The following is a 20857-nucleotide window of genomic DNA, read 5'->3' on the forward strand; positions in this document are numbered from 1 at the left end:
GGGTCTTACACTGAGCACTCAAAAAGGTTTTTCCTCTATCTGGATTCATAGGTGTCAGGCCAGATTGCTAGATTGGCTATGTGGATCTTTTGATGCTGTTGAACAGTGCCCGTCTGAGTGAACATCTTTCCACATTCCAACCAAATGTAAGGGTTTTCCTCTGTGTTCGTTGATGTTGTTGAAGAGTACCACACTGACTGAATTTCTTTTCATCTCAGATCATTCAAAAACATTCTCCTTTGTGTGAGTCGTTTTATGCCGTTGAAGACTGCCATTCCGACTGAATGTCTTTCCACATTCTGAGCATTCAAAAGGTCTCTCATTTGTGTGAGTCCTTTGATGTGCTTGAAGACTGCCACTCTGAGTGAATGTCTTTCCACATTCTGAGCATTCAAAAGGTCTCTCATTTGTGTGAGTTCTTTGATGAATTTGAAGATTGTTACTATGATTGAATCTCTTTCCACATTCTGAGCATTCAAAAGGTCTCTCATTTGTGTGAGTCCTTTGATGTGCTTGAAGACTGCCACTCTGAGTGAATGTCTTTCCACATTCTGAGCATTCAAAAGGTCTCTCATTTGTGTGAGTTCTTTGATGAATTTGAAGAGCGCTACTATGATTGAATCTCTTTCCACATTCTGAGCATTCAAAAGGTCTCTCATTTGTGTGAGTTCTATGATGTGTTTGAAGATGATCACTTCGACTGAATCTCTTTCCACATTCTGAGCATTCAAAAGGTCTCTCATTTGTGTGAGTTCTTTGATGATTTTGAAGGTTGGCACCATGACTGAATCTCTTTCCACATACTGAGCATTCAAAAGGTCTCTCATTTGTGTGAGTTCTTTGATGACTTTGAAGAGTGCTATTGCGATTGAATCTCTTTCCACAATCTGAGCATTCAAAAGGTCTCTTATTTGTGTGAGTTCTTTGATGACTTTGAAGAGTGCTACTGCTATTGAATCTCTTTCCACAATCTGAGCATTCAAAAGGTCTCTCATTTGTGTGAGTTCTTTTATGTTTTTTAAGATCACCACTTAGACTGAATCTCTTTCCACACTCTGTGCATTCAAAAGGTCTCTCCTTTGTGTGAGTTCTTTCATGCTGTTGAAGATGGCTACTCCGACAGAATCTCTTTCCACAATCTGAGCATTCAAAAGGTCTCTCATTTGTGTGAGTTCTTTTATGTTTTCTAAGATCACCACTTAGACTGAATCTCTTTCCACACTCTGTGCATTCAAAAGGTCTCTCATTTGTGTGAGTTCTCTGATGACTTTGAAGAGTGCTACTATGATTGAATCTCTTTCCACACTCTGAGCATTCAAAAGGTCTCTCATTTGTGTGAGTTCTTCGATGCCGTTGAAGTCCGCTGCTCTGACTGAATCTCTTTCCACACTCTAGGCATACAAAAGACCTCTCATTTGTGTGAGTTCTTAGATGCTTTTGAAGATAGCCACTATGACTGAATCTCTTTCCACACTCTATGCATTCAAAAGGTCTCTCATTTGTGTGAGTTATTTGATGCTGTTTAAGTGAGGAACTATGACTGAATCTCTTTCCACACTCCGAGCATTCAAAAGGTCTCTCCTTTGTGTGAGTTCTTTGATGCTCTTGAAGATGGCTACTCTGACTGAATGTCTTTCCACACTCTAAACATTCAAAAGGTCTCTCCTTTGTGTGAATTCTTTGATGCTGTTTAAGATTGCAACTATGACTGAATGTCTTTCCACATTCTGAGCATTCAAAAGGTCTCTCTTTTGTGTGAGTTCTTTGATGCTGTTGAAGATTGCCACTATATCCGAATGTCTTTCCACACTCTAAGCATTCAAAAGGTTTCTCCCCTGTGTGAGTTCTTTGATGCTGCTGAAGATGGCCACTCTGACTGAATCTCTTCCCACACTCTGAGCATTCAAAAGGTTTCTCATTTGTGTGAGTTCTTTGATGCTGTTGAAGTCCACTACTCTGACTGAATCTCTTTCCACACTCTAAGCATTCAAAAGGTCTCTCATTTGTGTGAGTTCTTTGATGCTGTTGAAGATTGCCAACATGGTTGAATCTTTTTCCACACTCTGGGCATTCAAAAGTTTTCTCTTTTGTGTGAATTGTTTGGTGCTTTTGAAGATTGCTTGTCTGACTGAATCTCTTTCCACACTCTGACCATTCAAATGGTCTCTCAGTTGTGTGAGTTCTTTGATGCCTTTGAAGACTGCTATTATGACTGAATCTCTTTTCACACTCTGTGCATTCAAAAGGTTTGTCTCCTGTGTGAGTTCTTTTATGCTGTTGAAGATGGCTACTCCAGCTGAATGTCTTTCCACACTCTCTGCATTCAAAAGGTTTGTCTCCTGTGTGAGTTCTTTGGTGCACAAGGAGCTTTGATCTGCAGCTGAAGAACTTTCCGCAGTGAAAGCATTGTTGTGCTCTCATTATGCTGTGTTTTGGAATATGTACATTATCCTTTCTTCTACCAGAAAAGTTCCTTTTCTTCTCTAAACAGATTAATGCCTTCTTTCCTGAACGAGTCCTTTGGTGTTGAAAAAAATCTGATTTTTGTGACAAGCTCTTGCCACAGTCTGAGGAACTATAAGGTTTCTCTCTTTGATGTTTTTTTTGATGCCTCAGGAGCTTTGGTCTGCTATGGAAAGTCATGCCATACTCCAAACATTGATGTGTCTTCTTTCCACTGTGTGTTTGCAAATGGATTTCATACTGACTGTGATCTGAGAAGTTCATTCTACACTCCAGGCACTGATATGTTTCCTCTACTGTGTGGATTACTTCTTGGCAATCCTGTCCTCGGCCAGGAATGGATTCATCCCTCTTCTCAGCCATGTGACTTCCTGTCTGCTTTTCTGGTTTGCCATTCTTCTCTTTCTCTGGCAATAGCTCATGCGCTTGCTTATTTTCCTCAGACAACTGCTCATCTCTTGCTGGAATAAAAAGAGAGATCCTGTTAGAACCCACATAAGGAAATCTGATCTTTCCTTAAAGTTCCATCCACAGACATAAGAACATAAGAAAGAACCTGCTGGATCAGACCAGAGTCCATCTAGTCCAGCACTCTGCTACTCATAGTGGCCCACCAGGTCCTTTGGGACATGCAAGATTTGAAAGGAATGGCCTTCTGCTGCTGATGGTCCCGAGCACCTGGTCTGCTAAGGCATTTGCAACCTCAGATCAAGGAGGATCAAGATATGTAGCCATAGATCGACTTCTCCTGTCCAAGCCCCTTTTAAAGCTATCCAGGTTAGTGGCCATCACCACCTTCTGTGGCAGCATATTCCAAACACCAATCACGCATTGCGTGAAGAAATGTTTCCTTTTATCAGTCCAAATTCTTTCCCCCAGCATTTTCAATGAATGCCCCCTGGTTCTAGTATTGTGATAAGGAGAGAAAAATTTCTCTCTGTCAACATTTTCTACTCCATGCATAATTTTATAGACTTCAATCGCAACCCCCCTCAGATGTCTCCTCTCCAAACTAAAGAGTCCCAAACGCTGCAGCCTCTCCTCATAAGGAAGGTGCTCCAATCCCTCAATCATCCTCATTGCTCTTTTCTGCACTTTTTCTATCTCCTTTTTTGAGATGTGGCAACCAGAACTGAACACAGTACTCCAAGCACTGCTTTATATAAGGGCATGACAATCTTTGCAATTTTATTATCAATTCCTTTCCTAATTATCCCCAGCATAGATTTTGCCTTTTTTCACAGCTGCCATGCATTGAGTTGACATTCCCATGGAACTATCAACTAAGACGCCCAAACCCCTTTCCTGGTCTGTAACTGATAGCACTGACCCATGTAGCGTGTAGATGAAGTTTGGCTTTTTTGCCCCTATATGCATCACTTTTTGCTACATTGAACTGAATTTGCCATTTCATAGCGCACTCACCTAATTTATCAAGGTCTCCTTGGAGTTCTTTGCAACCCTTTGCGGTTCTCACCACCCAACATAATTTGGTATCATCTGCAAACTTGGACACCACGCTACCCACCCTTACTTTCAGGTCATTTATGAATAGGTTAAAGAGCACTGGTCCCAAAACGGATCCTTGTGGGACACCATTCCCTCCATTGTATTGATACCCACGATTCTTCTGTAGGGGAATCAGCTCCCCTTGCATTGTCTATTTTATGTGACACTATGGTCTCTTTGATGTAGACGGCAACCCCACCCCCAATACTCCCTGTCCTATCCTTCCTGTAGAGTCTGTAACCTGGGATAACAGCATCCCACTGGTTCTCCTCATTCCACCATGTCTCTGTAATGCCCCCTATATCAATGTCCAAAACTCTGTACTCCAGCTCCCCCATTTTAGGTCGAAGGCTTCTACTATTAGCATAGAGACACCTGTATACCCTGTTTCTGTTGCTAACCTGGGATTTATGTGCTTTGCCCTCTAGCCTTTTGTAGACATTATCACTTATCACATTGCTATGCTCCTCACTTGTATGTGGTTGATTTAGAAAAACCTCCCTCTCTGTATGCATCACCATAAATACTGTATTCCGAACCAAAGTCACCTCTGCTCCTGTCGGCTTTCCCCCAGGGATCAGTTTAAAAGCTGTTCTGTCACTTTTTTAATGTTGAGCGCCAGCAGCTTGGTTCCTTTTTGGTTAAGATGAAGCTCATCCCTTTTGTACAGGCCTGCCTTGTCCTAAAAGGTTCCCCAGTTCCTGACAAATGTGAAACCCTCTGCCTTACACCACCTTCTCACCCACGCGTTGAGATCCTGTATCTCCACCTGCCTAGCTTGGCCTGCATGTGGAACAGGTAGCATTTCTGAAAATGCCATGGCAGTCTGGATTTCAACCTGTTACCTAGCAGCCTAAATTTAGCTTCCAGAACCTCCCGGCTACATTTCCCAATGTCGTTGGTGCCAATGTGGACCACAACTGCTGACTCCACCCCAGCACTGTCTAAAAGCCTATCTAGACGAAGCGTGACAACCGCAACCTTCGCACCAGGCAGGCAAGTCACCATGCGGTCATCACGCCTTTCACAAACCCAACTCTCCACATTCCTAATGATCAAATCGCCTACTACGAGGAGCCCCTCACCTCCCCGAGGGGTATCCTCGGCATGAGAGGATAACTGATCACCAGCTAAGGAAGGGGTCCCATCTAAGGGAGCATCTTCCACCACCTCAGACTAGCACCCTCTGTCCCCCAGACTCTCATTCTCCATGACATCTGAAGAAATGTCACCCTGGAAGTGGGCCCCGGCTGCTAGGTCCCTGAAAGCCTTGTCTGTCACCCTCTCTCTCAGGTTCTCCAGGTCTGCCACCTTGGCTTCAAGAGAATGCACACGTTTCCTGCCAGGAGCTCACTGCAGCGAGGGCACACTCACAACTTCTGTCCTAGTGGCAGACAGTCATACATGTGACACATGTGGAGTAATTCCCCGCCGGGCAGCAAGGGGAATAGACTACTGTAACTCACTTTTTGCGGGCTTACCTTTAGCCATGATCCGGAAATTGAAGATAGTTGTACATGTGACACTCAGTGCAAAACACTGGAAAGCCCCGAACCCCCTGCTGGCTTCCTGCCTTCATATCAAATTCTGTTTAGATATTCAAATATTCCAATATTAAGCTTTTAATGAGTGCCTCCCCCTTGAGCTTTCTGTACTTTCTAGTATCCCTCAAGATATGTTCTTATTTAGTAAATGTTCTTATTTATTTAGTAAAACAGCTGCGCGCACTCAGGCGTGCGCCACTGCTTCCAAAGATTGAGCAACACAGCTAATAGGAAGCCCCACCTCTCAGCAGCCTCAGCTATCAGAAGCCTCAGCAGCCCCACCTATTAGCAGCTCCAGGACAAAGAGGAAAAAAGAGAAAACCCCTCTTAACAACACACTGTTTAAAAAGATGTGGCTTTGAGAAAAGCCCTCCAAAAAGAAAACCAGAGTTCACTCAGCCCTTTCTGACCCAGTCCTCTTCTCCACTGCTACTCTTCTCTGCTGCTTCCAAAGACAAAACACTTCTTTGCTGCTTCCAAAGACAAAACACTGAAGTGGGTTTTTTTTTTGCTCCTGTACATTAAAGTGTAAACTAATATACAATTTAAAAGGATATGAAAACCTGCTGCATCAGAATGGCTTGGTTTGCAAACTAATGATTTACACGCTTCCTCACCTGTGTGAATTCTTAGATGTGAAGAAAGGGCTGATTTCCGACTGTAGCTCTTTCCGCACTTAATGCAATCGTACAGTTTCTCTCCAGGTGGAATTTGCCTCTCGGAAATAACACTGACGTTCTTACTGAAGGTCTTTCTAAAGGCCATGTTTTCATGTTCATTTTGCCTGGAAAGGATTCTCTGGTTAACATAGATGCCCTCATTTTTTTCTGTTGCTTTGTGGACTGGGACTTCACAAAAGCCTCCTCCTTGGGACAGAATAGGGTTATCCCTTCTCTGGTCTCTATAGCCTCCCTCCTGACTCTGTGGCCTGTCTCCAGTCTCAAATTTTCTTCTGGAATCTTGATCCTTGGCTTTTTCCACAGAGAATCCCTGGAATCCTTCATCAAGTTCCTCTACTACTTCTGCTGGAAGAAAGAAAAAGGTCCAATCAGCACTAGGCAAGAATCCAGCCCACCAATCAGGGACTGCTCATTAATGGGTGAATGTTTCCTTTATCAGAACGTCTTTCCTCAAAATTGAGCTGCTGGTCACACCTTAGCCCACAGGACAAAGTGCCCACCAACATTCACCTCTGACTTTCTACACAACTCTTCTGAATCTCTATTATGGATGATTAAAGAGGACAAGTAGAAGAGAATATTTTTATACCCCATTTTTCTCAACCCTAGTGAGCCTCAACGCAGCTTACAAATCATATTCCTTTCCCCACAACAGACAGGTTGTGAAATAGGTGGGGCTGAGAGAGTTCTGAGAGAACTGGAACAGGGCCAAGCCCACCCAGCTCATGTGAAAAAGTTGAGAATTAGACCCTTTTCTCCACTCTCAGACCACAGTCACAGGGCATCACCCTAATCCCATATGGAGGATAAGTGTTTTGTTACGGTTGTGCACTGAGAAATTAGGATGTGGTTTCTTTCAGAGTCTTCCTGGGGGCCTCGGAGTCCCCCATTGGTCAGGACACACTCTCTGGCTTGGGTGATGGACACAGCACTGCCCTCAGTTGTCCTGGGAAAACCAGGTGATTTGGGTCGCTCTACTTGGCCATGCTGAATATTGCTTTCGCTGCCATCTCGCCACCTCAAGGCCCCCAAAAGGGACCAAGTAATGGAACAGGCCTGCACACAACATATTGCTGTTCAAGATTTTGATTCATGCCTCATCCCAAAGGTAGAAATGTGCACCTATGAAAGTTCCTTACCCAAAGAAGCCACACTCTCGTAGTTGTCCAGCATGACGTCCTCGTATAGAGCTCTTTGGTCTGGATTCAGTAAAGCCCATTCTGCCTCTCCGAAATACACGGCCACCTCCCCAAAGGAAACCAGAGGCTGAAAGAAAAAGCAGATTCCCTGGTCAGAGATCATATTAGGCAGAGACAGGATGCTGAAAGGGGGGACTCTGGGAGGCTGCATTACGGAGAGCTCAGATTATGTATTAGGAGTGGCTCTGCGGGCCCTTGGTGAGTTCTGCAGGGCCTGTTAGACGGAGCTATTCCACCGGGCTTTTGGGGGGGCTGGCCGCGGCTCTACCGCCCCCCACTGAGGCTGCCTGTCTTCCATCTTGGCTGGGCCTGATTCCATCTCGGGCCCTGCCTTTTCCCCTCCCTCTCTGGCCTTTGGATTGGGCGCCTGTTTTTAACAACTTTTGTTGTTTTAATTTCTATTCATTTAAGTAATTGATGCTATTAGATTTTTAATGGGGTTAAGTTATATTTTTGTATTTATTTGCTGTCATTGTGAATAGCCATATTGTGAGCCGCCTCGAGCCCTTTGGGGGTGAGGCGGCCTATAAATCGAACAAACAAACAAACAAACAAATAAATTTACAGCCTCTTTCCCCTCAGCACCAAAAGCAGGAGAAAACTTTGCCTGAGAAAGGGAGGGGGAACCAGGCTGCCCCCTGCTCATCTCTCCTACCTGGGCCGGAGGTGCAGCAGCTGTTTTCACACCTCCACAAAGAGAAGGGATCAACACTCTCTCTTCACTGCCTGTGAGGGAGGGAAAAAAGGGGAGAAAAAGTATTAGCTTCCACTTCCTATTCAGTTTGCTGCATGAATCATTCTTCACGCACACCTATTCCCAGGACTGTGAAAACTCGCCCAATGAACAAGCAAGATAATATGTAAAACTTTCTGGTAAGTTGTGAGAGAGGCTTTGCTTATTCACAAGACTGAAGAGCTTGGCTGAGGTTTCTCTGCATTTTTTTCTTCTGACCCACCTTGAGTCCCTCTAATTTGAAAAGGAGGGACGTGAATATTGTAACCCACGTGTGGAACTGCTTCCGTGAATTTGTCTAATCGACTTTTATGGGCGTCACAACTGCTGAAGAATGAGCGCCACAAGTTGTGTGAAGGAGCATTTCACTTTTTCCTGGCCAGAACTCTCCTCCCATCAAATTCACTGGGTGTTCCAATCCCGTCCTGGAACAAGGAGTCCTTACCGCGTGAGAGGGCATTTTGGGCACCTTCCTGGTCATGGACAGGCTGCCCTTCCTCCAGCGGAGCTCTTTCCCTCTCGGAGAACTTCCTTTTCATCTTCACGGATGGATCACACCTCTGAAGGAACAGCGAGGGAGACAGGTAAGAGATGGAATGGAAGACACTGAGGAATGCATCCTGCCCCACTCCCAGACCTAGCAGGGTTTCCCTTCAGCCCTGGGGAATTACCTGGAGGGATGAGAAATTCCCTAGGAGAAGTGGAAAGAAAAGCCCTCACCTGTTCTGCCTGCCTCTTCTCCTCGGCTTGACTCAGGAGGAAGCCCTCTGCCAGGGCCACCGCGGTTGCAAAGTCCATGCAGCTGACTGCATAAGCCAAAATACTTACTAGGGCCTTACTAGGACGTGAATCCAGACTTGCTGTGACTGCACCCTCGTGTTTCTCTCTGTTGTGTTGATTGGGGGTCTGTCCCTCACTTGCCTGGCAAAAAGATGCTCCTCCCACTCAAACCCGAGTGCCGGAGGGAGAACTGGGCCTTCTGGGCAGGAGGCTGATACCAGGAGGCGTGGCCTCACCAGCAGGCTCCGCCCCTCTCTTCCTGTCATAGAGGAGTCACCTTGTGATTGGAGGGCGTCAGGCGTGTTTCCATGGATGCTGGTGGTGCTGCTGGGCTGTGTGAACCCTGGAAACATGTTCCAGAAACTTTTTTTCTCCTGTGCTGGGCAGGCCTTGGACACCAGTTCATAGCTCTGCCCCTCAAGCATCAGGGGCTCAGGGTGGGGCTGTGGATTGTAATGCAGGAAGAAGTTCCCTTCCCCCATGCCCATTTCTACTCATTAAAGCAAAAGGAGGCCTGCTGCTTTTTGCAGAGTTCAGATGACCAGCAATGGGACACCAGTTTCATACACAGATGTCATAATGCCCCATCTCTGAAGCTACCCTTTTCTACAGGGGAACTGACCTCTGGAGTCTGGAAACCAGCCTTAATTCCAGGAGAACTCCAGGCCCCACGTGGAACTCGGCAACCCTCTTACTGACTTTCTTGGGGTCACTTATACCCCCAGAGTGGCACGCATCTAAGATCGGCTGACTTCTCTGCCCTCAGAGGCTTTTGCGGATGAATAAGATGACCATTTTCAGGTTGGGGTCTAAGAAAGGGCACCTTTTATATCTTTAATTATACCTGAAGATCAGAAGGTGGTAACTCCCATGCACAATGGGGGTTGTGCGAGAAATTGTGTCTCACCATTTTCAGTTTGACAACTCTAAGATCACTCCAAACAAAGTATAACATCAGTTTCATTCAAAGAGGGTATCAAATGAATATTTTTAATTAAAAAAACTGAGGAAGTTCACGTCTTCGTGTGATTTTACATTGCGTTATGTGCGTTTATAAAAATGAGAAGCAAACTTTTTGCTGTCGAAGGCTTTCACAACTGGACTCAACTCGTTGTGGATTTTCTGGGCTGTGTGGCTGTCGTCTAGTAGATCTTTTTCCTAATGTTTTGCCTGCATCTGTGGGTGGCATCTTCAGAGGTATATCACAGAGAGAAGTTTTTTGCACACTGTGTCCAGTATCACAGAAGAATAATTTGGATTTATATCCCCCCTTTCTCTCCTGCAGGAGACCCAAAGGGGCTGACAATCTCCTTGCCCTTCCCCCCTCACAACAAATACCCTGTGAGGTAGGTGGGGCTGAGAGAGCTCCGAGAAGCTGTGACTAGCCCAACGTCACCCAGCTGGCGTGTGTGGGAGTGCACAGGCTAATCTGAATTCCCCAGATAAGCCTCCACAGCTCAGGCGGCAGAGCTGGGAATCAAACCCAGTTCCTCCAGATTAGATACACGAGCTCTTAACCTCCTACGCCACTGCTGCTCCTAACCCTAACCCTAAGAGAGCAGTGTATTACAGTGTGGACACAGTGTGTAACATACTTCCCTCTGTGATACACCTCTGAAGATTCCAGCCATAGATGCATGCGAAATGTTAGGAACATGAACAATCAAACCACGGCCACACAACCCGGAAAACCCACAACAGACAAACCTTTTGTTGTTGTTGTTCATAAAGCAAAGTACTTCTAGTATGAAGTATGGAAAACAAGAATTGACACATACCAGTTTGGGCCTGTTTTCTTTCTTCTGTCAAGCCAGTCCTATAAAGATGAACAGTCTAGAAGTTCTGCTGTTCCTTGGTATGTTGTCTGTTCTTTCTTTTCAGGAGTAGCTCTTGAATATCAATGTGCAGCTTTATTAAAAGGCTGGAGCCCTTCTGCGGTAACTTCAGGGCCCTCCAAACACTCTGAGAAGAGTCATATAACAAACAATCACAACCGTCACAATACAGATTAACAGCCAATTAAATAATCTAAATACAATCCTTTTTTTCAATAGCCTGCATAACAAATTCTCATATGTATACTATTAAGATATAGTCTTATAACAGAAATAAAATAAAATAAACAAATATAAATAAATAAGGCAAAAGTTGGAGTCCTTCTGAGGTAAGCGACTGGCAGCTTCAGGCCCTTCAATCACTCTGGGAGACTGTTCCTTTTTTTCCTTCTATGGAGTACCCCAAACCTTTAGCCTCGTCCCACCTGCCCCCCGCCCCACTGGAAGGGTGACAGAAGGACAGTAAGGGTCTCTTCCCACTGAAGAAGAAGAAGAAGAAGAAGTAGAAGAAGAAGAAGAAGAGGAGGAGGAGGAGTTTGGATTTATATCCCCCCTTTCTCTCCTGCAGGAGACTCAAAGGGGCTTACAATCTCCTTGCCCTTCCCCCCTCACAACAAACACCCTGTGAGGTGGGTGGGGCTGAGAGAGCTCTGAATCCTTGCTGTGTGTGTTGGGGGTGGGAAGACAGGCTTTTTAGGAGGAGATCCTGAAAAACAATCATTTGGCAGAGCTGGTTTGGAGACCAAGGGGAACAGCCTGGAGAAGCTCATGAAGCCCTGGGGTCTAAGAAAGGGCACCTCTTAAATCATTTATTATTCCTGAAGATCAGAAGATGGCCACTCCCATGCAGACTGTGTCTGTCTGTGTGTGTGCAAGAAATTGTGCCTCACCATGTTCAGCTCGACAACTCTAAGGTCGCTCCAAACAAAGTGTAACTTCCATTTCATTCAAAGAGAGTATCCAATAAATATTTTTAATTAAAAAAACCGAGGAAGTTCACACCTTTTGCGTGATTTCACCTTGCGACAAGTGCGTTTGTGAAAATGACAAGCAAACATTTTGTGGTCGGCCAGACTCCACAGGTTGTGGTGGTCTTTCCGGGCTGCGTGGCCGTGGTCTGGTGGATCTTGTTTGCAACGTGTCACCTGCATCCATGGCTGGCATCTTCAGTGGAGAGAAGTGTAACACACTTCTCTCTGTGATTTCTCTCTCTGGCCACAGATGTAGGCAAAATGTTAGGAACAAGATCTGCCAGACCACGGCCACACGGCCCAGAACATCCACAACAACCAATACATAAATAAGCTGGAATGTTTCTGAGGGAAGCGATTGGCAGCTTCAGGCTTTTCAATCTCTCTGGAAGACTATTCTTTTTTCCGCCTTTGATGGAGTACCCCAAACCTTTAGCCCCACCCACCCCCAGTTGCCCCAGTGGAAGGGTGACAGAAGGACAGTAAGGGTCTCTGCCCCGTTTGCCACAAAGCATCCTTGCTGCGTGAGTTGGGGGTGAGTGGGAAGCCAGTCTTTTAAAGAGGAGACTAAGGAGCAGCAGTGGCGTAGGAGGTTAAGAGCTCGTGTATCTAATCTGAAGGAACCGGGTTTGATCCCCTGCTCTGCCGCCTGAGCTGTGGAGGCTTATCTGGGGAATTCAGATTAGCTTGTGCACTCCCACACACGCCAGCTGGGTGACCTTGGGCTAGTCACAGCTTCTCGGAGCTCTCTCAGCCCCACCTACCTCACAGGGTGTTTGTTGTGAGGGGGGAAGGGCAAGGAGATTGTCAGCCCCTTTGAGTCTCCTGCAGGAGAGAAAGGGGGGATATAAATCCAAACTCTAAGGGGAAGAGCCTGGAAGAGCTCATGAAGCCCTGGATGGGGGGAGGGCTGTTAGGGTCAGGGGGTGCCCAGTGGCTCCGTGCCCCTTCATATTTTGTCTTTTCTCCCTTCCCCTTAAATAATGCTCCATCGATTTGTATCTGCCATGGCATACTGGAATGCGAGAAGTATCCTCAGGCCCTACTGCTGGGGTGGTTTGAGGTGGGTGGGGGGGAGAGATCCTTTTCTTCTAGTTCCCAAACTCTTTTGCATACCTATGTGCGTTCCTCCCACCCCCAACAGACAGCCTATTTAGGAGCCCTACAGAGAGGAATTGGACCAAAAAGAGTATAAAAATGCAGTACCTCGGTTGAAGTTGGGTGCAAAAGGGGACTGGGGAAAAGTTGGATGAAGAGGGATTTAAAGGGATCCTTGTGAAATCATAGGATTTTTACAAAAGAACGCCCCAAAGGAAAGTCATTCCCTTATTGTAGATCATGTCTGAGTCTACAGGCAGCATCACAAAAACCAGGCATTCATTGCTTCATGGTACTGCAATGGTACAAAAGCATAATTCCAAAGCATGGATCCTCGTGACTACTTGTGATTTCTGTGTTAGGTCACAATAAATTCACCCTGAAATCACAGGTCATGTTCACAACCAAAAAGCGTCCTGCAAAAATCAGGAATCTACTGTTTTGTGGTACTTCTACAGTACCTGGATCCACGACACTTCCAAAGAATGGATTCTCGTGGGTTCAGAGGCGTATCTAGGCAAACTGGAGCCCGGGGGACAAAACCTGGTTTTGGCGCGCCCCCCCTTCCCCCACCACGGCCAAACAATGATTTTTGCATCAGCTCACAAAACACCTCCCACCCCCAGCAAAACATACATGTCTCTCTCCCCACCAACTCTCTTTCCTAATTTTGTCCTCACACCAGAACCAGGGGGCATACATTGAAAATCCTGGGGGGAAGAATTAGGACTAGTAAAAGGAAACACTTCTTCACGCAACGTGTGATTGGTGTTTGGAATATGCTGCCACAGGAGGTGGTGATGGCCACTAACCTGGATAGCTTTAAAAGGGGCTTGGACAGATGTATGGAGGAGAAGTCGATTCATGGCTACCAATCTTGATCCTCCTTGATCCCAGATTGTAAATGCCTGAGCAGACCAGGTGCTCGGGAGCAGCAGCAGCAGCAGAAGGCCATTGCTTTCACATCCTGCAGGTGAGTTCCCAAAGGCACCTGGTGGGCCACTGCAAGTAGCAGAGAGCTGGACTAGATGGACTCTGGTCTGATCCAGCTGGCTTGTTCTTATGTTTTTATGAGGCGGCTGCATTGCTTGGCACCCTGAGGTGGAAGGAAGGAAAGTCCTGCTGGGACCAGGCTGCCAAGAAGTAGAGGGGTCAAAGGAATGGGGTGAGCTCCCCCAAACCGCCTGCCCCTCCTCAGCCTTGACCCATGAGCCTCCCCACCCTTCCCAGCTAAAAAGGTCCCTTTTCTGTTCCTGTCTCTTGCAGGGCTTCATTCCCTGGCTCTTCTTTGGGGCAGGGCTGGGGAAGACTAGGTTGCTTTGCACAAAGCGGCTCCTTTGGGATCCAGAAGGGTTGTGTGAAGGGGGGGAGGGGGAACTTCTCCCCATTCATTGCTTCTCCCATTCCTTTCTCTAGGCTTTGGGCTTTGCCTAGAAGATCTTGGCCCTACATTTCACCTCCCCCTCCTAAAGTCCTCACTGTGAGGACTTCAGACTCAAATGGAGGACCCCCTTTTGACCTGTTCCCCCCCCCCCCCCAGCTCTTTGCTCTCTGTTCGGGGCTATGCCCTCCTGGATGTGGGGATATCCTCATGCGCCACATTTGCACGTGCATTGAGTGCCCCAGAAAAAAGCCAGGGCTGGGGGGCGGGGTCCCCATGGCTTATTCCCCTCCTTGGAGAGGCAATATCCTTCCTCCCGCTGGCCCCTAAGAGTAGCCCCCGGGGGGGCCTGACCCTAAACAACCCCTCTCCCCCATCCAGCCCCCTCTTCCCGCCGCCTTTCCTCCATTCACCCCCCACCCCAGAACCCCATCAACTCCCCCCGCAATGCAGGGAAGGGGCTGCATCTCATCCCCCCCCCCCGCCCTTGGGCAGAGTGGAGGAGGAAGAGGGGCGCCAGAGGGAGCACCCCCTCCCCCCAGCCTTTGCAGTGGGTCGCCTGACCCCCCTGCCCCGCGCTTCCCAGCTTCCCCCCCCCCCCCCCAAACCCCCCCCCTGGACTCTCACTCCGAAGGGGCTGCAAAGGGCGACTCTCCATATCACGAGGCCGGGATGGAAGGAAGGAAGTGGCGTCACGTCCCCTTCCCTGGCGGCCTCTCTAGGATTAAGGGCTCTGTGGCTTTCCTTTCCATGGGGCGGAGGCTGGCAGTGGGGTGGGTCAAAGCACAGCCTCCTCTATCCCCCTCCCCCTTTGCAAAAGGGGCTTTGCGTTGCTTGGGGGAGGAAGAGCCGGACCATGAGGGGCAGAGAAGGGGGGGGGCAGAGAAGGGGGGGGTGCAGAAATCAGCAGTCAGGGCAAGTTGGCCCCCTTGCAGCCCATCCACCAGACCCCCCAGGGTGCAAAGCCACAGTTTATGCCGCAAAGTTTTTTTCCCCACGGGTGTGTGTTGCTTTACTGCCACCAGGTCGTCCGAAGATGCCAGCCACAGATGCAGGCGGAACGACGGGAGAAAATGCTACTGGGACACGGCCACACAACCCGGAAAACCCACAACGACAACTTGGTGATTTCAGCCATGAAAACATTTGACAATACATTACACTTTTGAGCTTAAACTAACGGTCGACCTACTTCCTAGCGAAGCCAGCGCTTAGTATGAACCGCAACGACTGCTATCGAGGGGAAAGTTTCAAAAGTGCTGTCTTTGCAAAGCCTGTATTTCCTGTGGTTGTTTTATTTTCTGTCGCTTGTGCCTTTTACTTGCAATAAAGCTGGTTTTGTCCAGCAAACGCACAAAGCCTTTCGTGACGCGCCCAGCTTTTCCCGGCCCAGGAGTGCTTCTGCAAGCAGCTGTATTTTAACTGCTGCAAACTGGCTACATTTGTGGAAACATCTGGGGATTGGAAGAGACACCCCTAACCTCTGGCCCTGGGAAATGCTGTCTGGCCTGCCTTTCGACCCCCACCCCGGAAGCCTCTCCCCAAGCAGGATCCAGCCCCCCTGCCCCCCTCCCTCCCTGGCATAGGTTCACTGGGCTGCTTAGGAGACCCCAGAGGGGGTAAGTAGCTGGCAGCCGAGCCCTCTTTGTGTATATTCCTGAACATCCTTGGTGCAGAAATCATGGGCATCCTCAAGGATCCCTGTGGATCCCCATTTTAGAAGAAGAAGAGTTTGGATTTCTATCCCCCCTTTCTCTCCTGTAAAGAGACTCAAAGAGGCTGACAATCTCCTTGCCCTTCCCCCCTCACAACAAACACCCTGTGGGTGCCAGGGTGGGTTGGGGCTGAGAGAGCTCCCGAGGAAGCTGTGACTAGCCCCAGGTCACCCAGCTGGCGTGAGTAGGAGTGTACAGGCTAATCTGAATTCCCCAGAGAAGCCTCCACAGCTCAGGCGGCAGAGCTGGGAATCAAACCCGGTTCCTCCAGATTAGATACACGAGCCCTTCACCTCCTACGCCACTGCTGCTCCTTTTACCTTTCCCCCCTCAATCTACTTTGCCTCCTCTTGCACTACAAGTTGTGGTGTGTGGTTTTTTTTGCAGACATTTAAATAAAACGCAGGACTTGAAATCCCTGAAACAGGAGCGCAAAGGGCATTGCAGAACAGGACTTGGGGTGGTCGTGGACGACCTCTTTCCAAAGCAGGCGCATTTCATCCCGTGCTCTACCGCCCCCTCTGCCCCCAAATGGGCAAAGATGTTCACTCAGCACATATAGGGGCTCCACTCCGCCCCCGGACAAGAGAATTTCCGGCCCGGGGCCCCAACTCGTCTCAAAGTTTTGGAAAGTTTTGTGGGATAAACTGGGGCGTTCCACCCTTGGGGGTCTGGTCAATGGGCTGGAGGGGGGGGTCCTCCTCCCCACCCCCCTTCTCTGCCCCTCATGGTCCGGCTCTTCCTCCCCCAAGCAACGCAAAGCCCCTTTTGCAAAGGGGGGGGGGGATAGGGGAGGCTGTGCTCTGACCCACAAGGGAGGGGGGAAATACTTTGGGGGATTCTCCCTCCCCCCGTCCCACTGTCAGCCTCCGCCCCACGGAAAGGAAAGCTACAGAGCCAGTAAAGGGGCGGGAGGGCATTTCCTTTCATCCTCCCCGACTCCGGATAAGCAGCCTTTGCAACCCCTTCGGAGTGAGTCCAAGGGGGATTTGGGGGCGGGGGGATTTGGGGGCAGGGAGAGAAGCGGGAAAACGGGGTGGGGGGTGGGGTTGGAAGGTAAGGGGGTGCCAGGCGGCCCCGATCCAGGAAAGGCGACTCACTGCAAAGCCTTGGGGGGGGGGGTCCTCCCTCTGGCGCCCCTCTTCCCCCTCCTCTCTGCACAAGGCGGGGGGGGGGGGTGAGATGCAGCCCCTTCCCTGCATTGCGGGAGCCTCGCGAGTGACTGACGTTTCATAGGGGGGAGTTAATGGGGTTCTTGGGGGGGGGGTGAGAGGAGGAAAGAATGCTGGATTGAGGAGAGGGGTTGCTTAGAGTCAGACCCCCCTGGGGGCCACTGTTAGGGGCAAGCGAGGGGAACCATATCTCCCCCCCCCCCGCAGGAAGAGGGATAAGCTGTGGAGACCCCCCCCCCCCCAGCCCTGGCTTTCCTCTGGGGCATCCAGTGCACGTGCAAATGAGGCGCATTCAGAGAGTCTCCATCCCCACATCCAGGAGGGCAGAGCCCGGAGCAGAGGGCAAAGAACTTGGGGGGGGGGGAAAGGAAGGGGGAAGCAATGTATGGGGAGAAGAGCTCCCTTCCCCCCACTTCACCAGCCCCCCCCCCCCGAAATGAAGCCCTGCGAGAGACATGAATAGGAAAGGGATCTTTTAGCCGCTTTTGACTGGAGAAGGGGTGGTTGGGTCAAGGCTGAGGAGGGGCAGGAGGTTTGGGGGAGCCCACCCCACTGACACGTGGACAGCCTGGTCCCAGCGGTCCTTTCCTTCCCCCTCAGGGTGCCAAGCAATGCAGCTGCCTCCTTTGCTCTTTGGGAAAAAGAGGGAGAGCCCCCCCCCCATCCCCTTTCTTCTTCTCCCTGGTGAACTCCTGGTCCTCTGAGTTGCAGGTTGCTCTTCTGCTCCCCTGGGCAGGGGCGTAACGAGGCAGCCCTGGGCAAACTGTAGCCCTGGGCAAAACCTGAGTTGGATTCCCCCCCCCCCCCATGGGCAGCCACTCCACCACGACCAAAAATTGTTTTGCACCAGGACATTGGTGCCTGCAGGGGGTGCATTTCTAGACATATCAGCACCAAAATTTCAGCATGTCATCAGGAGACTGTCCTTATGCTACTCCCCAAGTTTGGTGAGGATTGGTTCAAGGAGTCCAAAGTTATGGACTCCCAAAGGGGGTGCCCCATCCCCCATTGTTTCCAATGGGAGCTAATAGGAGATGGGGGCTACAGTTTTGAGGGTCCATAACTTTGGCCCCCCTGAACCAAACTGCACAAAACGTGGGGGGTGCCATCATCTCCAGATGAGACCCTGAAATTTTGGTGCCGATACATCCAAAAATGCACCCCCTGCAGGAACATCCAAGAAATTTGCCCAAGAATCTTTGTTCTGCATTGAGTTTTCTGCATTGCTGTCCATGGGGGTTGCAGGCTGTGGGGGGCACATTTCTGAAGGCACAGTCTCAAAACTTTCCGGGTCTCATCAGGATACTGCCCTAATGATACCCCCCAAATTTGGTGCAATTTGGTTCAGGGGGGCCACAGTTCTGGACCCTCAAAACTGTAGCCCCCAATCTCCTATTAGCTCCCATTGGAAACAATGGGGGATAGGGGCACCCCCTTTGGGAGTCCATAACTTTGGACTCCCTGAACCAAACCTCACCAAACCTGGGGGGTAGCATAAGGACAGTCTCCTGATGATCCGCTGGAATTTTGGTGCCGCTAGCCTAAAAACTTCACCCCCTGCAGGCCACAAATGGAAAATCACTAAAATACCCAAAAACGAACCCAGCATTTTGATGCCCCCCCACAAGGTGATGCCCTGGGCAGCTGCCCACCTTGCCCAATGGGCATTACGCCAGTGCCCCTGGGTGTGCATGAAGTGGGGGTCGCTCCAGGTTCCCTCAGATTATGAACCAGAGTGGAAAGATCTCTGCAGGTTCAGCAGTGCCAGGTGCTGAATGGAAGAAAGGATTGGAGACGGCCACTCCACACACCTCTCTGACCTGATTCATACAAGCAGAGACAGCTTGTCCTTGCACTGCTACCTTTCCATGTGCAGGGGATTTTCTGTGATGCAAAGTAGTATTTGGAGTTGCCAGTTTCAGGGCTGGAATCTCCCGTCTGCACCCTTGAGCCAGGCAGTCCAGTTTTTTCTTTGTGTGTAGCAATGGACATGATATCTCTATATAAAAAGCTAACCGTGTATTTGTTAGTGGTAGTATAACTCAGTAACTTCTGGGCCAATTCCTCTGAAAATTCCCAGCCACTATAGTCAGCCAGACGAGAGTGTTTTTAGATGTTCACATACCTGAAATTTCAAACCTGGCCCAGGTAAAACGCCTTTTTCCTGGCGCTCCATGGTGAAGGACATGCAGCTGCCTGTGTGTAACTGTCACCCTTAGAATGTCCGTGCCCTTAGAATGTTCACTCAGATGGCCAAATATGAGCAGTGGAAACAGTACATAGGCAGTAACTCGAGTGGAAGTGAAACACATACACACACATACACACGAGGGAGAGGGAAGGGAGGGAGAGGGAGGGGTGGCATGCAAGGGAAGAGAGGGAGGGAGAGGAAAGGGACGGAGGGGGAGGCATGCAAGGGAAGAGAAGTGAGAGAGGGGAGCCAGTGAGGGGTGGCATGCAAGGGAGGGGAGGCAGGGGGCCCAGCATCTTGATATGGCTCACCCACCCTAGCGGAGGAAAAGGGAAGGGAAGGAGGGGAGGCATGCAAGAGAAGAGGTGAGGGAGGGAAGAGAGTGAGGGGCAACATGCAAGGGATGGGAGGGAGGAGCCAGGCACCCTAGATTCCCTGAATACTGTGGTTACAGTTAAGAAAACCAGGCACACATTACTCAGGAGTAAGCTCGGTAAAGCAACTGTGACATACTTTGAATGGCTGCGTCGCGCCCCTCAGCGGGTTTCCTCAGAAGCGACACCCATTGCCGCCAACCAAACTTACTCCCAGGTAAAGGATCATGACCAGCCAGCCTAGATGTGTGGGAGAGGTGCCTTTCCCCCCCCCCCCCCCCCGGAATGCGGGCACACACATCAATGACATCGCACAGTATCAGGCTACGTGTTTGCATGAGCATGTACTGCTGGCCTCTGCAATTGATTTGCTGCTACTGTTCCTTTTCCATTTCACCACAATAAGCCACAGCAACGCATGGCCGGGCCCCGCTAGTGTGTGTGTGTGTATAAATTGATAGTAAATCTGGAGTGATCCAATGAAAAAATATTGAGGATCCATGGTTAGAAATTATTTTTGATCATGATGGCATCGCAAAGCAGTGGATTCATGATTTTATTGGGGTCGTTTCTAGGCATTGACATAATATTTGAATAGATGGCAAGTCTGAGGTCACTGATGAGGATCCATTCTTTGGAAGTGCCGTGAATCCATGTACTGTGGAAGTACCACAAAGTTGTAGATTCCTGATTTTTGCAGGACGCTTTTTGGTGGTGAACATGACCTGTGATTTCATGGTGAATTTAGTGCGACCTAACACAGAAATCACAAGAATCCGTGAGGATCCATGCTTTGGAATTATGTTTTTGTACCATTGCAGTACTATGAAGCAATGAATGCCTAGTTTTTGTGGGGCTGGCTTCCTTTTCTGGTGTTCTTTTGTAAAAAAAACACACCATACGATCTCATCAGGATTCCTTTAAATACCTCTTCATCCAGTTATAATCTTTTTGGTCCAGTTCCTCTCTGTAGGGCTCCTGAATAGGCTTTCTGTTGGGGGTGGCGGGGAGGGCACATAGGTATGCAGAAGAGTTTGAGAACTGGGAAAAAAAGGAACTTTTCCCCCACCCCAAACCAGCCCAGCAGTAGGGCCTGAGGATGCTTCTCACCTTCCAGGAGCCATGGAAGATACAAATCGATGGAGCATTATTTCAGGGGAAGGGAGAAAAGACAAAATATGAAGGGGCACGGAGACAGTGGGCACCCCCTGA

General features: G+C 49.0%; 2 protein-coding genes across 2 annotated transcripts in view; one reads left to right on the forward strand and one right to left on the reverse strand.

Annotated features, from left to right (window-relative positions):
* The window catches only part of LOC125425817 (zinc finger protein 436-like), a 9657-nt gene extending 731 nt beyond the window's left edge, over positions 1 to 8926 (reverse strand). Inside the window, exons 1-8 of the mRNA XM_048483493.1 lie at positions 8849 to 8926; positions 8574 to 8688; positions 8051 to 8121; positions 7336 to 7441; positions 6134 to 6541; positions 2651 to 2924; positions 2109 to 2176; positions 1352 to 1940 (exon numbers count right to left, since the gene is read on the reverse strand). Of these exons, the coding sequence (XP_048339450.1) occupies positions 1352 to 1940; positions 2109 to 2176; positions 2651 to 2924; positions 6134 to 6541; positions 7336 to 7441; positions 8051 to 8121; positions 8574 to 8688; positions 8849 to 8926 (1709 nt within the window). The remainder of the gene's footprint in view (positions 1 to 1351; positions 1941 to 2108; positions 2177 to 2650; positions 2925 to 6133; positions 6542 to 7335; positions 7442 to 8050; positions 8122 to 8573; positions 8689 to 8848) is intronic.
* The window catches only part of LOC125426419 (zinc finger protein 551-like), a 146624-nt gene that overhangs the window by 97143 nt on the left and 28624 nt on the right, over positions 1 to 20857 (forward strand). The window lies entirely within an intron of this gene.

The sequence above is a fragment of the Sphaerodactylus townsendi genome, linkage group LG02 (genome assembly GCF_021028975.2).
Source record: "Sphaerodactylus townsendi isolate TG3544 linkage group LG02, MPM_Stown_v2.3, whole genome shotgun sequence".
NCBI classification, from domain to species: Eukaryota; Metazoa; Chordata; class Lepidosauria; order Squamata; family Sphaerodactylidae; genus Sphaerodactylus; species Sphaerodactylus townsendi.